General features: G+C 35.2%; 1 protein-coding gene across 2 annotated transcripts in view; it reads right to left on the reverse strand.

The window, feature by feature from the left end:
- The window catches only part of LOC111061043 (semaphorin-1A), a 530,166-nt gene extending 528,198 nt beyond the window's left edge, over positions 1-1,968 (reverse strand). For both annotated transcript variants that reach the window (XM_039422103.1, XM_039422102.1), the window contains exon 1: positions 1,909-1,968. In XM_039422103.1, the coding sequence (XP_039278037.1) occupies positions 1,909-1,935 (27 nt within the window). In that variant the 5' untranslated portion in view covers positions 1,936-1,968. The remainder of the gene's footprint in view (positions 1-1,908) is intronic.
- Positions 1,969-15,425: the final 13,457 nt, after the last annotated feature.

Consider the following 15,425-nt stretch of genomic DNA (forward strand, 5'->3'; position numbering starts at 1 on the left):
GCAAGATATAAGTGATTTAACAGGTTTCTGCAGTTGTAGAAAAAATTGTGTATGTAATTCGTGCGTAATGCTTCTTTATCGCTCTTGCAAAATTATCACGCTCCGCTTCGCGTCGCGTGATAACTGTTTTGCGCAAGAGATAGAGTCGCGCATTATGCTCTTAATACATAAATAGCTATTTTACGCGCAGTTGCAGAAAAAACATGTTCCTTTAAGGTTTGAAGCAGATTTACTATGTTAAATGTACAATAAACATGAAATATTTATTTACAGAAATTGTAGAAAATTTAATTTCGAAGAGAAAGATGTAGAATAAGTGTATAATAGACAAACGCAAACCTGAAAAAATAATCCTTAATTACATAGCGTAAAACGCATGAAAAATAGACAAAACCTGTTTAGCTCTCTATTATAAGACACCATAGAATCATACGAACCATGGAAATACATTGTGAAATACTGCATGTAGCTGCTCATATAGAACGCAACCAGCAAGTGCAAGCGTTCAGTGTGAATGCTCCTGTGCCTTTTACCAAATTTTGTTTCTCATCTGCACGTGTGGTCATGCATAGTCTGGCGTGCAAATGCACAAACCTGCATTAAATGTGATCATACTATCTCTGCCGGTTGCACAGAAGCCGGTTGAATTTTAACCGTGATTAACACCACAAGAACCAATCAGAGAAGCCGTCTTATTCCCTGATTGGTTCTCCTGAAATTAACCATCTACAAAAGGCATTGACAAGACAGATGATCGGCAAAGTTTTCTCCACTGCTATTACAACGTCGACCTCACTATAGTCTGATGTCTCTCAGAAGAAGGAGATCTCCCTTTCTAAATTAATGTTCAATTTTTCCGCTGCCTCGCTCAAAGTGTTTTTCAAAGATCAACAAGGAACAAACCTTGAGGAATCGATATTCCAACAAAATAAGAACCTTGATAATCCCATCCAAGTAGGAAGCTCAATAGAGGAGTGCCTTTTATTAAATTTCCATGTAAGTGCAAAGGCAAAGAAAACAGGAAACTTTATTTCTCAGTCTTTTATCTGGATGAAATTATTGATCTAGAAGCTGATTTGTCTGCACTTCATTTCACTTTGCAGAGAATTGAATCAGAATAAATTGAACACTGTATCTTGAGATGTGGTAGGATGTTTTCTTGATGAGGTAAAACCAAGAGAAATAATTGTAAAACACAAGATGAGATAACGAACAGTTGTAGAGGGAGGAAAATAAACTGGTGGAAGGGAAAAATTAACTGCTTTTAGTAGAACAACAGTTTAAAGAACCAAATGAACTTCATCCAGTATAAACAAATTGATTGTTTATCATTCTCAATAATATAAAAAAACATGTTTTGTATTATGTTCAATGGAAGATGAACAAACATACACAATAATTGTGATAATGAAAAAGAAATGGTAGTTGAAGAGGGATGAAAAACAGTTGAAATAAAAATGAACTGCTCTCAGTATTAACGATATTATCTTTTTTTATCATTCTCAATACACGAAAAGCATATTTTGTGTGGAGTTCAAAGGAAGATGAAGATATTACTACGATATTAATCATCTACTTTGTGCAGCTAAATCAGGAGAAAACTGATACAAATTTATTCATCACTCTTCAATCATTAAATTACGACATAGCAGTCTGATTTTCATGATTGAAAGCTATAAGCTTCTGTGAATTCTATTAGTTCTCAGTTTGGTGTTGAAGATGGACATGACGTCCGAAAGCGCTTTACAAATATTAGTACTGTAGAAGCTTTCAATTACAAAAACCAGAATGCTATTATAGTAATATGATTATTGAACAGCGATCATTAACAAGCAGTTCGTAATAGAAAGTGGAATTGAAGAGGACAAATTTATTATACAAAAATTGATAAAAAATTGTTATTCTTACCTCATCTTTGCCTTTGACGAGGCACATTTTGACGTCATCTTCTTTGGAGTACCACACCAATCTCTGTAAAAAACAAAAATTTAATTAGTAAATTGAAAACATAAATGAAAAAACAAAGCATTTTTGTCTGATAAGGTGCGTACAGATATACGCGCCTCCAACACGCACTCGCACCGATCAAGAACGTTACGGGAGATGTTAGCTCTTCTCACGTTCCACTCTTGCTCCCGATCGATCATCAATCGATCTGCTCGAGTGACGTTCGGTTGCGGAGCAGAGCGAAAGTCTGTACGCACCTTTAGATGCAGAAAGTATACAATGTAAATGAGTAAAAATTTGTGTCAGATTTGATGTCATAATAATTATAAATTATACATTTGAGTATAGAATATGAAGTACATCCCATCATACATAGAAAACAAACTTATAATCGTATAGGTTCTCTTTGATTATCTATATTCTCTGGATACATGAGAAATTTTATGAATTGACACACATTTTAAGCACTCTGCTCTTTAATATTACAACATTACAGAAAAATTACAAAAGTTTCTTTCTATGTAGTACTGATGATAAACAATTCATATATCCATTCATTCATTCTAAAGACGTTTAGTGGCAAAGAGATCCTTTCAGATGTTCTGTCTCGCCTTATCACCCAATGATTCTTCATAGAAACACAACAGTTTGTGGATTATAAACTATTGGGTTGAATGAAGTTTTATCACTACAGAATTTCCAATTGAACTTTTGTGCCGGTTGCACAAAAGCCGGTTAAGTTTTAATCGTAATTAATTCCATGATAACCAAAAAAGCCTTCTCTGATTGGCTCTCTTGAAATTAACCAGGATTAAAATTTAATCGGATTTTGTGCAACCGGGTCTATGGCTTTCACATTTATAACGTTTCTACATTCAAATTGCCAAAGTTGTAGGTAATATCCTCCATGCAGCACCCTAAATATTCCCGTATTATTAATAATATTTCTTGCATTTTGACTCAAACTGGAATAAAATCACAGCATGGAGTTGGGTCCCCTCTTTATTCGCAATAATTTTCAAGCCTCTTAGATCTCTCAGAATCGCATCTCACTTATAAATATGCAAGCACTTCCAGTTTTCACACTCCCCTTGTTTTTCATTTCTTCCTCTCTCTCTCATTTATCCACCTCTCTCACTTCCACCCTTGTTCACTTCCTGACTCAAATCTCCTCTCTCTTTTCCACTTGAAAACTTTACAATTTTCGCTCTTTCACTCAGTTTTACTTCTGTCTCTCACTCTCTCATTTATTCACCTCTCTCACTTCCCTTGTTCACTTTGCGACTCAAATCTCGTCTCTCTTTTCCACTTAGAAACTTTGCGATTTTCGGTCCTTCACTATTCTTTGAGTGCCATTCTTCTAAGCAATGCACGTCCCAATGATTTACGCAGCGATTTTTAGGAGATTCAACTCAATTTATAGAAGGCAGGGGTTGTGTATTTTGCTACTACATGGGGTGTATCAAAGTGAAAGAGAGAAGATATCAAGACATTAAGAGAGAGAGAGAGAGTGACAATATATTGAGACACAAAGAGAGAGAAAGAGTGAGAGATGGGGGGAAAGTAAGGGTTCACGGCCCAAGAGTTTCAAACACCCGTTTCGAAAAACGAAAAACTTCGCCGAAGAGATTTAATGGGCCGTTCGTAAACAAAACACTGGTAAGCCTGCTTTGAATTCTGGTAAGTCATCGAAATTGGAAGAAATATGGCTGAAATTTCCAACTCTGAGGTTTTTGTTCAATGTGTTGAAAGTAATACAGCAAGACTACTGTGATCTGAGACCTATGGTTTTGGAATTACACCCAATTGATTGTGAAATTGGCAAATTATTACGGGACAACCATTTTCCTTATTATGCCAACAGAAAAACATATTACTAGCTTTCTGTGTTGTTGTGGTGGTTATTCATATTGAATGGAAATGACTTGATATTTTGACAAAAACCATTATTTTATTCAAACAATTAGAGATACTAGATGTCGGTTGTTACGCCACTATCAACATCTAGTAAACTAAAAGCTCAAACATTGAGTAACAAGTGGAAGCTCTACGATTGGCCATCACCTGTTGACCAATGAAAGTTGAGCTCTACTGTCATTGGCCGAGACTAGACACGCCCAAGGATTCCAAATATGGTCATGAGAGCCGTTAAACAACAACGAATTGAAATAAATCTAGTAACAAGCAAAGCCAAATAGATAATGAGTGGGAGAATAGGTATATAATTTTGAGAACCAGTAAATACAAACGTTCAACACAATGGTAGAAATTGATTTGCAGGGAGAAGTCAAGGTTAAATTGACTGAAGACTGATTAGGCTATGGTGTAAAATCCGGAACAAGTATATCAAATTGTTTCAAGGGATTAGTGAGTCTTTTTGTGTAGTTGAGAAGTTGATATTGTGGTAATTATTCATATTGAATGAAAAAGACTAAGAAGTTGTCAAAAAACCACTGATTTGTTGATAATTAGAAAGACCGGTTTCGGTTATTAAACCATTGTCAATCTCTGAAAAACTTATCATCTGATAGTTTATCAGAGATTGACAATGGTGTAATAACCGAAACCGGTCTTTCTAATTATCAATAAATCAGTGGTTTTTTGACAACTTCTTAGTCTTTTTCATTCAATAGGATTAGTGAGTATTGGTCAATATAGTGACGTAGTCACTCAATAAGCTGACTTAGAGATGGGGGTGGGGGGTCTGAAACAGAGTTACAAAATGGAGCGTTGAATATACCCTAAATACCCTCATTACGGTATCTCTCAATTATCCATTCATTAGATGAAGAAAACAAATACGATATTTGGGCTCGGTTTCAAAAACACTTATCAGATCTATTGGAGCATTGAATCTGAAGGCTAAATGTGTGTTTTATGCATGGTCCACTAGAATTGATAGGTAACATAGAAACCAGGAATAAGGGAAGAAAGAGACCATGCATACTCTTATGGAAGGAAAAGTCTAAAAATAATTGAATCATTACTTATTCAGCAATAGTTGAAAATTCCTTGATTTTGCCTACAAATACTGATCAAAACTCAATTTAATTCAAATATTGTTATCTTTGACTAGCCTCAATATTACGTTGTTTTGAAACTGTTTTTATAAGAATAGTATGGATTGCCTATCAATTTATAGGCAAAATCTAATGATATTCTTGTGTAATATTTGGACAATTTGTAACTAAATTAGGAAATTGAAGAAGTTTTGGGCAATAGCCAAAGTTTTTTTTCGTTTTCCGTTCATTGTAATGTTTGTGCTAGCCTAATAAATAGATAAATAAATGAGATGAGTGAATTCAACTAACTTTGAAAAATAAAAAATATTTTGTTTATAAAACATAAGCATTGTCATCTCCATATTATTTAGAGATCATGATGCTGAGGTTTCAACATATTTCATACATGGAACTATATTCAATAATAAGAACTATATTTACTATTTACTGAGGCTCAGTTCATTAAATTTATTTATTTATTTACAATGCAAATGACACTAATGTAATAACATTGAAAGATAAAATAATGAGGTAGTCAATGTGCTATTTTTCTTCCAAATTTATAGGTGAAAGAATCCAAGAACCAAAGGTTAGAATTTTACGTGTACAATTTTTATAAAATTTTAGTCCAAAATAAACATGTAAACAATAAATTTTAAATATAAATGGCTTGACTTAATAAATTAATAAAAAATATTCCACTCAATTACCACTTGTAACGAATAATATTGAGTTATTTAAGAAAATTTGGAATCATTCAAGAAACACAAACTTGTACTTGTAAACAAACTTTGTAAAATAGTTTAAACATTTGCGATCTAATAACTATTAGAATGCTCATTGATTCATAATCATTCAAAGCTATCATGAGTAGAAAGTAACGTTAAAAGGGGTAGAATTTGTGGAAATAGGGGCTAAAATTGGAGAATAATCGAGGAGGGTGGAATTCGAAAATCACATCCACATTTGTCATTGAATCCCCCAAATGTTTTCCTTTTGAAGGGTTGATGTAATCTGTTCCGTGTTTTTAACCAGAATCAAATTCCCCTTGAAAAATTCCAATCACTTCGGCAATAATTACAATCGGCAAATTTGAATCGAACAATTTGGGAGGGTAACCTGTAAATAAACATGTTTGATGTAACCACTAACATGACATGTGCGCAATATTGAACGAACGCACATTGTGCGTCCAATATTGGATGAATTCCATGGAATAAAGGGAGAATAATGGAGATATGATAGAGTTTGCATTTTGAATTGAATCCATATCGCATCAACATTACCATTTTTTACTTCCCTTGCCCTATCACCATAGGTAAGGAAAGTATTGCTTTCCAAAAAAAATTAAGGTACCCTAATTTCAAGTTTTCTGTACGTTTCAAGGTCCTCTGAGTCCAAAAACATGATTTTTGGTTGTTGGTCTGTGTGTGTATGTCTGTGAACACGATAACTCCATTCCTAATCAACCGATTGACTTGAAGTTTTAAACTTAAGGTCCTTATACCATGAGGATCCGATCAATAAAATTCAATTCAAAATGGCGGAAAAATGGCGGATAACTACTAAAAAACCATGTTTTTCACGGTTTTCTCGAAAACGGCTCCAACGATTTTCTTCAAATTTATACCATGGATAGCTATTTATAAGCCCTATCAACTGACATGAGTCTCATTTCCGGGGAAAATTGCAGGAGCTCCGTAATATTCTTGAGAAAAATGGCGGATAATCACTAAAAAACCATGTTTTTCACGGTTTTCTCGAAAACGGCTATAACGATTTTCTTCAAATTTATGCCAACTAATGGGGGGTCCACCCCATCCTTGAGAAATGGACTTTGTAACCTCCTTCTCGTGCATGAGGTAGGTAGGAAGAGTAGTTCATTAGAAGAACACATAATCGATATATTTCATATGTAGAACAGCTGTTTTGACGACTTTAAAAAAAATTATCGAATTTCACAATTTACACAAAGGAAAAAGTACTGAAAACAATTATTATATATAAACATATACAGAAGTCTGATCTTAGATTCAAATATGTTGCCGCCAATCGTCATTATGTTATTCCCCTAAATTATTCTCGTTTAAGAATGGGGCTTACAGTTCAATGAGCAAGGAAAGTTGTGTGAGTGTACCACACCAGATTGTCGTATATTGTCATTGGGTGAATATAGATTTCGTTACATCACAATGAAACAGCTTTTACCATAGCTTAAGAGAACAGGTTAGATCTGGTTGGATCAAGGTTAGATCTGTGCTTTTACATACAACATTTTAAAAAAATAAAGAAGATCAAAATAATAATAGATGATTGAAAGTATAATATTGTGATATTCAAAAAGTTGAAAAAGGAATCAATTCCCTACATTGACAAACGTGGATAAGATAAGAAAACAGCGTTGCCGATTCTTTACCTTGCGACTTCCTTCTTTAGAGGATAGCTGATATTGGTATACCTGATATAAAATTGAATGTTCATTCTTGTTTAAAATATTAAATTATCTTTTATTCGTCAAGTAAAAATATTTTTCAATGATTGAATAATACATTTGGATAGTTGAGAATTAATTTTGTTGATTCATGACATTTCTACATTGTTAAAAACGATGGGACAACGTTGCTGAGCTGGATAAGGATAGCGCTATCTGCTTTGTCTAATGATTGACAAGGATAGCAACACCAATGTTAGACAAATACTTCCATTACAAAACATAATAGAGGCTTATAAAACAATAAATTACCTCTGGTTTTTGGGTCCTCTTGCTCCCCACTCTAGATATCAAGTTACACCCAACACTATTTTATGTTATCACTTATAATTCACCTACTGTTATCTGAATATCAGTTTTGTAATTTTAATCACACATATTGTAATTTGTAGTAAATATAAAACCATATAACTACTGAATAATACTGCTTGCTGGAACTGTCTCCCAATCTCAGAAGCATAGTCTTACCCCACTCAATCAATATGTTCTTTGTACTGTTTTTGTGAAAATGTGATTCTTATTTTGTTAAATATCAAATACTAGCCGTCAGGCTCGCTTCGCTTGCCATATCCGTCTAGCTAGGGGGCTCCGCCCCCTGGACCCCCGACTGGATCGTCCAAGAATGTGATCAGCAGGCTCGCTTCGCTCGCCTGCATTTTTCATTTGAGCATTTTTATCATATGTTAGGACAATCCAGTCGGGGGTCCAGACTAAACGTCTGGCTAAACGGATATGGCGAGCGAAGCGAGCCTGACGGCTAGTAATATAATATTCCCAGGATTGAAGTAGCAGTGCCCTATCAATTTTTCCGCAATAAATGCATTTAAATCTTCAACTTGGTGCCAACCTAACAAAGTCAACTCAACTTAATGCCAACCTGACATAATTATTAATTTAGTTGCCAGTTAACAACTGTTTCGAAGAGGTACTCTATCTAGATTATAGTTCTATAGTAACATATGATATGGAAATTTCAATTATAATAATATTTATTGATTGGGAGAAGAAGAATATACATGCTAAAAGACGAACTTTAAACCCTTAAAAACCACCCTTAGAGTTAAAATATTGCCAAAAGATTTCTTAGTGCGCCTCTAAAGGGCAAACTGAACATACCTACCAAATTTGAACGTTTTTGGTCCGGTAGATTTTTAGATCTGCGAGTGAGTGAGTGAGTGAGTGAGTCAGTCAGTCAGTGAGTGAGTGTCATTTAGCTTTTATAAATATAGATAAATATGTAAATGTATTGAATGCCAAGTAGAAGTAAACGAATTGAATTGAATTATAACGTGGACCTCACTATGAAAGCCTAATTTGAAGAAAATCCTATTTTTGAAACTAATTTTTAAGAATCTATTTCTGAAATCAAAATATCTCAGACAAACATGATGAAGAGCGGATTATGTCAAAGATCAAAATGTTTAATGACAGGGATGAACTAAGATATTCTGTTATAGGGTGATAAAAGTTATGAGAGCTGCTCAGAATATTTCAATGAGATTATATTTTATCGAATTAAGGTTACATAGTTTTGAAACTGGTTACATTCGAACACGACAGAAATATTATCATACAAAACCTTCTTAACTAGAAGTTTAACATCTGTAAAAAGTAAATTCGTATGGCTTTGTTTTTTTTTGTTGGTCGGAGTCCCTTGCGGGAAGGTCCCACCGCCTGAATATATAATTTAAGCCGTCAATGGGGCTTACGAGTGTCATACTTCAGCCGGGACCGACAGTTTAACATCTGTGGCTGTGAAAATCAAACCCTTCTACATGATAAACCATAACACAGAGTCGATGATACAAACTCCATAATATTCCAATTACATATTGCCGGAATTTAAATAATTGGAACCCACCACCATCCACACTAAACTACGATTACATGAAGGTACATGTGTTTCATAACTGGTTTTAACCAATAGCTAATCCATCTCCGTTTAAAGTTTGAACCGAGATGGTGCACATGTGCCTTGATGTGGGGCAAACTTTATAATTGAATTTTCAAAGTTTTACTGATCAACACTGATATTTAAAGTTCTTATTCCCATCAAATTTCAAGCAATCATCATAGACGTGAGATAAACTTGATGATTATGACTGTAGAAATCATAAACACTAATTGAGATAATAAAACTCTCAGTAAAATGAAGCGGTTAAAACTGATCTAAGATTAATTTCACGATCAAAATTCTACAAATTAGTGATCAAGATTAAATCTAAAATATTCGAATAAAACTTGATAGAGCTATTAGAACTGATCTAAGACTAATTTCACGATCAAAACTTTTCAAATCAGTGATCAAACCTTACTAAGAGTTTAAATATTCGAATAAAACTCGATAGAGCGATTGTAACAGATCTAAGATTACAGATGGAATTAAATAGAGAATGCATTTATTCAAATGCTAATTAATATATAATTATTATTTAACGAAAAACCTAAATAAATGCTGTGAATCACCCCGAAGACCTCTGCTACTGCAGACATTGACAACAGGGTTAACAGCTAGATGGAAATTCGATGAGAACTACTATCCTAAAATTGGTTGCCAGCCCGGGAATCGAACCCACTGCAGTAAAAACTGCAGTAGCAGAGGTCTTCTGGGGTGATTTACAGCATTTACTTAGGGTTTTCGTTAAATAATAATTAGATCTAATATTAATTTTACGATCAAAACTCTCCAAATCAGTGATCAACACTCATATTAAATAACCTAAGTATATTTTGTTATATCAAGTACTTACTAATCAAACGTTAAAATATTCGAATAAAACTTGGATCAGCTTTACGATTCGAGCCAAGAAAATCTGTGATCAAAACTGATTGGAGATCGAGATTGCCCGTTAAGAGCCGAAGTGTAAATTGGAGCATCTGGTATCTACTTGACGATAGGATGAGGCAAGACTTGGGACCAACGAGATTAGTTTATTTTATGTGATGTTAGCCTAATTTGAGAGTTATCTCCCTCAAGTTTGGAGGATAAATTTGAGGTAATTCACGGTTAACCATGCTAAAAGTTTATCCAGAGAGCGAGAGAGAGAGAGAGAGAAAGAGTGAAAGGAGAGAGTGAAATCGAGAGCGAGAGAGTGTGAAAAAGAGAGCGAGAGAGAGTGAGTGTGTGAAAGAGAGAGCGAGAGAGAGAATGTGTGAGGGGGAGAAGGAGAGAGAGTGTGAGAGAGAAAAGAGAGAAAGATGCTTCAAGTTTATCCAGAGAGCGAGATAGAAAGAAAGAGAGAGAGAGAGTGAAAGAGGGAGCGAGAGAGTGAAAAAGAGAGCGAGAGAGAGAAAGAGTGAGGGCGAGAGGGAGAAAGAGTGTGAGAGAGAGATCCTTCAAGTTTATCCAGAGAAAGTAGAGAGGGAGAGAGATAGAGCGAGTGAGTGTTAGAAAGAGAGAAAGTGTGAGGGGATGAGGATGTTAGAGATGAAGTTCTAAGGTTAGAGTTAGAGTTGAGTGTCATAGAGAACAAGAGGGAGAGAGGAAAGAAGAAAGAGACAAGCTGTGGTGGAGGCTAAGTAGCCAATAAAGATTAAAGTTTGTTGTACTTTGTTTAAGTTTCAGCTATTGGACGCCGGTTAAGAACTTGCCAAGGACCAAGAGGATAGTCGGAAAATAAGATGTGAGGGAAGGAGAGGATGGGCAAAGAGTTGGATAGGGAGAACGAAAATGAGCACAAAAGAGAAGGATTAAATACGATTAGAAAAGGATGTTTGATAGACGAAAAAGGATTTGCAAGGAGGATGAAGATAGAGAGAACGAAAATGAAGTCAAAAGAGAAAGACATAATAAGATTAGGAAAGGATATTCAATGTCTCAAAAAAAAGATAAAAGGGAAGAGAGAATGGAGGAAAAAATTGACGACTAATGGAAAGGGAAAAGAAAAACAAGATAAAAATTGAGAAAATGGGAAGGAAAAGTAGGAGAATAATTGCACTGTAAGAGATTGGAAGGAGGATGAGAAGGGAACAAGAAATGTGTTGTAAAAAAAATGGGTGAAGAAGAGTTGGAAAGAAAAGAAGAGGGTGAAAAGAAGAGGATATGAAGGAAAATGATGGAAAGGGGATAAGGAGAGGAAGGGAGATATTGTCGAAGGGAACAAGAAAAATTTTGCAGAAAACAATATTATTGGAGGGAAGGGACGAAGAAGAGGAGAGGAGAGAAAAGAAGAGAGGAAAAAGGGATGATAAGAGAGGGAAGAGAGGATATGAAGGAGAATAGTGGAACAGGTAAGAGATTGGAAGGAATGATAAGGAGAAGAAGAACAGTATTGTCGAAGGAAACAAGGAAAATGGGTGGAAAAGAGGGAGAATATGAGAAAGAGGAGAATATGGGAAAGAGAAGAATATGGGAAAGAGGAGGATATGGGAAAGAGGAGAATATGGGAAAGAGGAGAATATGGTAAAAAGGAGGATTTGCGAAAGCGGAGAATATGAGAAAGAAGAAAATATGAAGGAGGAGGAGTAGGAAGAGATGAATGAGGAGGAGGAAAAGGAGAACAAGTAGCAATTTTGAAGAAGTAGTAGCTACAGTTGGAGTTGAAACCAGAAAGTATAGAACTCTCTATATATATTCTATACACTCTGGTAGGGACTTGACTAAATTCGAGAAGACTGTGGTTGGCTGTTTGCTTAGCAAGGGAACACAGCCATTCACCAATACCAGCCAAGCATATTCAGATGCCACGAAATTCCTTCACCAAATACAGTACGAAATCAACACACGCTTAGCCCAGCTTTGCAGTAGGCTTGGTACAATAGAATTTTGGAACATTGTCAGACTTGAGTTTATTGCTATGACATGAGCAACAGTTCCTTCCTTGTTGCAAGTGAATGATATTTCCTATTGAGAACAACAAACCTCAGGAAGTATCACATGATTTGATCGGAAGATTCCAGTATAAGTTTTAAAGATTTAAGAAAAATCTGGTGTGGTACACTCACATAACTTTCCTTGCTCATTGAACTGTAAGCCTCATTCTTAAACAAGAATAATTTAGGGGAATAACATAATGACGATTGGTGGCAACATATTTGCAACTACGATCAGACTACTTTATATGTGTATATATAATTGTTTTCAGAGTACTTTTTCCTTTGTGTAAATTGTGAAATTCGATGATTTTTTTTAAAGTCGTCAAAACAGCTGTTCTACAGATGAAATATCTTGTCTAGGCTATGTGTTATTTTTATGAACTGCTCCACCCACCTAGCTCATGCACGAGGAGGAGGTTACAAAGTCCATTTCTCAAAGATGGGGTGGAACCCCCCATTAGTTTCCCAGAAAGGAGACTCATGCCAGTTGATAGAGCTGATAAATAACTATAGAGGGTATGAATTTGGAAAAAATCGGTAAGTAATTTTTGAGAAAATCGTGAAAAACATGGTTTTTTTAGTAATTATCTGCCATTTTTCTCAAGAATATTACGGAGCTCCTGCAATTTTCCCAAAAATGAGACTCATGTCAGTTGATAGGGCTTATGAATATCCATGGTATAAATTGAAGAAAATCGTTGAAGCCGTTTTCGACGAAACCGTGAAAAACATGGTTTTTTAGTCACTATCCGCCATATTGAATTCAATTTTATTGAATTTCTTATTGTCGGATCCTTATGGTATAAGTTTAAAATTTCAAGTCAATCGGTTAATTAGGAATGGAGTTATCGTGACACACACACACACACCACACACACACCACACACACACACCCACACACACACACCCACACACCACACACCACCACACACACACACACACACACACACACCCACACACACACACCACACACACCACACACACACACACACACACACACACACACACACACACACACACACACACACCACACACACACACACACACACACACCACAACACACACCACACACACACACACCCACACACACACACACCACACACCACACACACACACACACACACCACACACACACAACACACACAACACAAACACACACACACACACACACACACCACACACACACACACACACACACACACACACACCACACACACCCACACACACACACACACACACACACACACACACACACACACACACAACAACACACACACACACACACACACACCACACACCACACACCACACACACACACACACACACACACAACCACACACACACACAGACCAACACCCAAAAATCATGTTTTTGGACTCAGGGGACCTTGAATCGTATAGAAAACTTGAAATTAGGATACCTTAATTTTTTTGGAAAGCAATACTTTCCTTACCTATGGTAATGGGGCAAGGAAAGTAAAAAAGCATCCAGCATCTCAAAACAACTCAGAACTTTTCAAAACTTAGCTTTTTTTGGTTTTCTTTTTCGGGTTACTGAAATGAGTGTAACACAATAAGGCTAGTTTCACTCACATTCGTTTCGTTTTCGGCAAATTCCGATAAGTGGTGTAACATCTTAAAAGGATTTGAAGAAAGTTTACTACTCATAAATATATTATTTATAAAATATTTGAAGATTGAGGTTAGATAGATGTATTCACAGATCGGTGACCTAGAGATCGATCAAACCGAAGAACGTAGAATCTGACCAAAACCCCTTGGCAGAGCTTTATTGCAATCAGACGGTGTGCAATGTGAGAAAACACCCGTCCACGTGGCTAATTATTAGTTAGCATGGAATTAATATTAATATATATAATATTAACTAGCATGCAAAGAGCATAATATAAAACCAAATAAAAATAATTTAATGTATTCAGGAAATAAGAGTTACCAGGCGCATGAATACCTAATAAAATTTGCATGCACCAATAGTAAAACGGCAGTTAATAGGCGGCAACTGTAGGCCATTCAAAAATATTTATATATATTTATATAATTGTAGTAGATTTTGTGTAAAAATTTGTGTAATCTATGTTATCAATATGGCTCGAATGCAAAGAAATTATTAATCATATAATCTAAGCAATATTTTGGCATTCTTTGTAAGATCTATTTGAATTTAATGGCGGAGGATTGAGATATTTAAATTTTATGCTAATTTGAAAGTCGGAAAGAGGATCTGTAAAACTTGAGAAGGAAGAACCAGCACTCGCCAGCCAGATGCCACCATAAGAGGACCCCAAATATTTTAGAGCGAAGTACCTTATTAATAATTTTGTAAAAGTTAAAGTTAAAGTAAATTATTAAATTTCTTAAGAAGACTTCGTGATGCTATGTGAAGCAGAAGTCATTTTCATTTGAATTAAATTTATAACCCCTTGGAGGAGACGATTCCGGCTACCATATTCCCGGACCGCATGGAGTTGGATCGACATCGGCGGCTTACAAGAAGATTTTCGACACGTGAGTGATTTAAATTTGAATTTAGTGATGGGCGCCCTAGTGCTTCGAAATAATCTGATGATCAAAGCTAGCTCGCCGAAAGGGTTATTATAAATTAAGAAATTATTAAGAGTAATACTTGCGCAAGTAAAAATTAGTATTAAAGGTATCTAATTGAAGAAAAATATATAGATCAATATTTTAGAATTTCTATTTAATCAAAGAAGTACGAAATCTAGGCTATCAAACGTATGCATACAATATTTAATTTTTGCAATACAATTTGCGATAATTTATCATAGTTCTAATTCACTAGATGAATGGCTCTACCTATTCCGTCAGGTGCCGATCTTACACCCTGAGATAAAAATATATATTCGATACAAATAAATCTACTAAATACTAGAGATTTTAATATATAGATATATTTGGATTATTAGTGGCTAATTTATCAAGCTGATCTTAGAGCACATATTTATGATTGAATATCCAAGCAGACAAGTATTAGCAAGTACATGTCACAGCTACATGCCAAAGAATGCATATGATTTCAAGATAAAGGCACATGGTAATGATTCGTGCCATAAATCTAGATATAAAGTTAGCCTGTGATATTTTTATTGATTTCAAATATTGTTCTATTTTTATATTATATTTTTTATCGCT

The sequence above is a fragment of the Nilaparvata lugens genome, chromosome 2 (genome assembly GCF_014356525.2).
Source record: "Nilaparvata lugens isolate BPH chromosome 2, ASM1435652v1, whole genome shotgun sequence".
Taxonomy (NCBI): domain Eukaryota; kingdom Metazoa; phylum Arthropoda; class Insecta; order Hemiptera; family Delphacidae; genus Nilaparvata; species Nilaparvata lugens.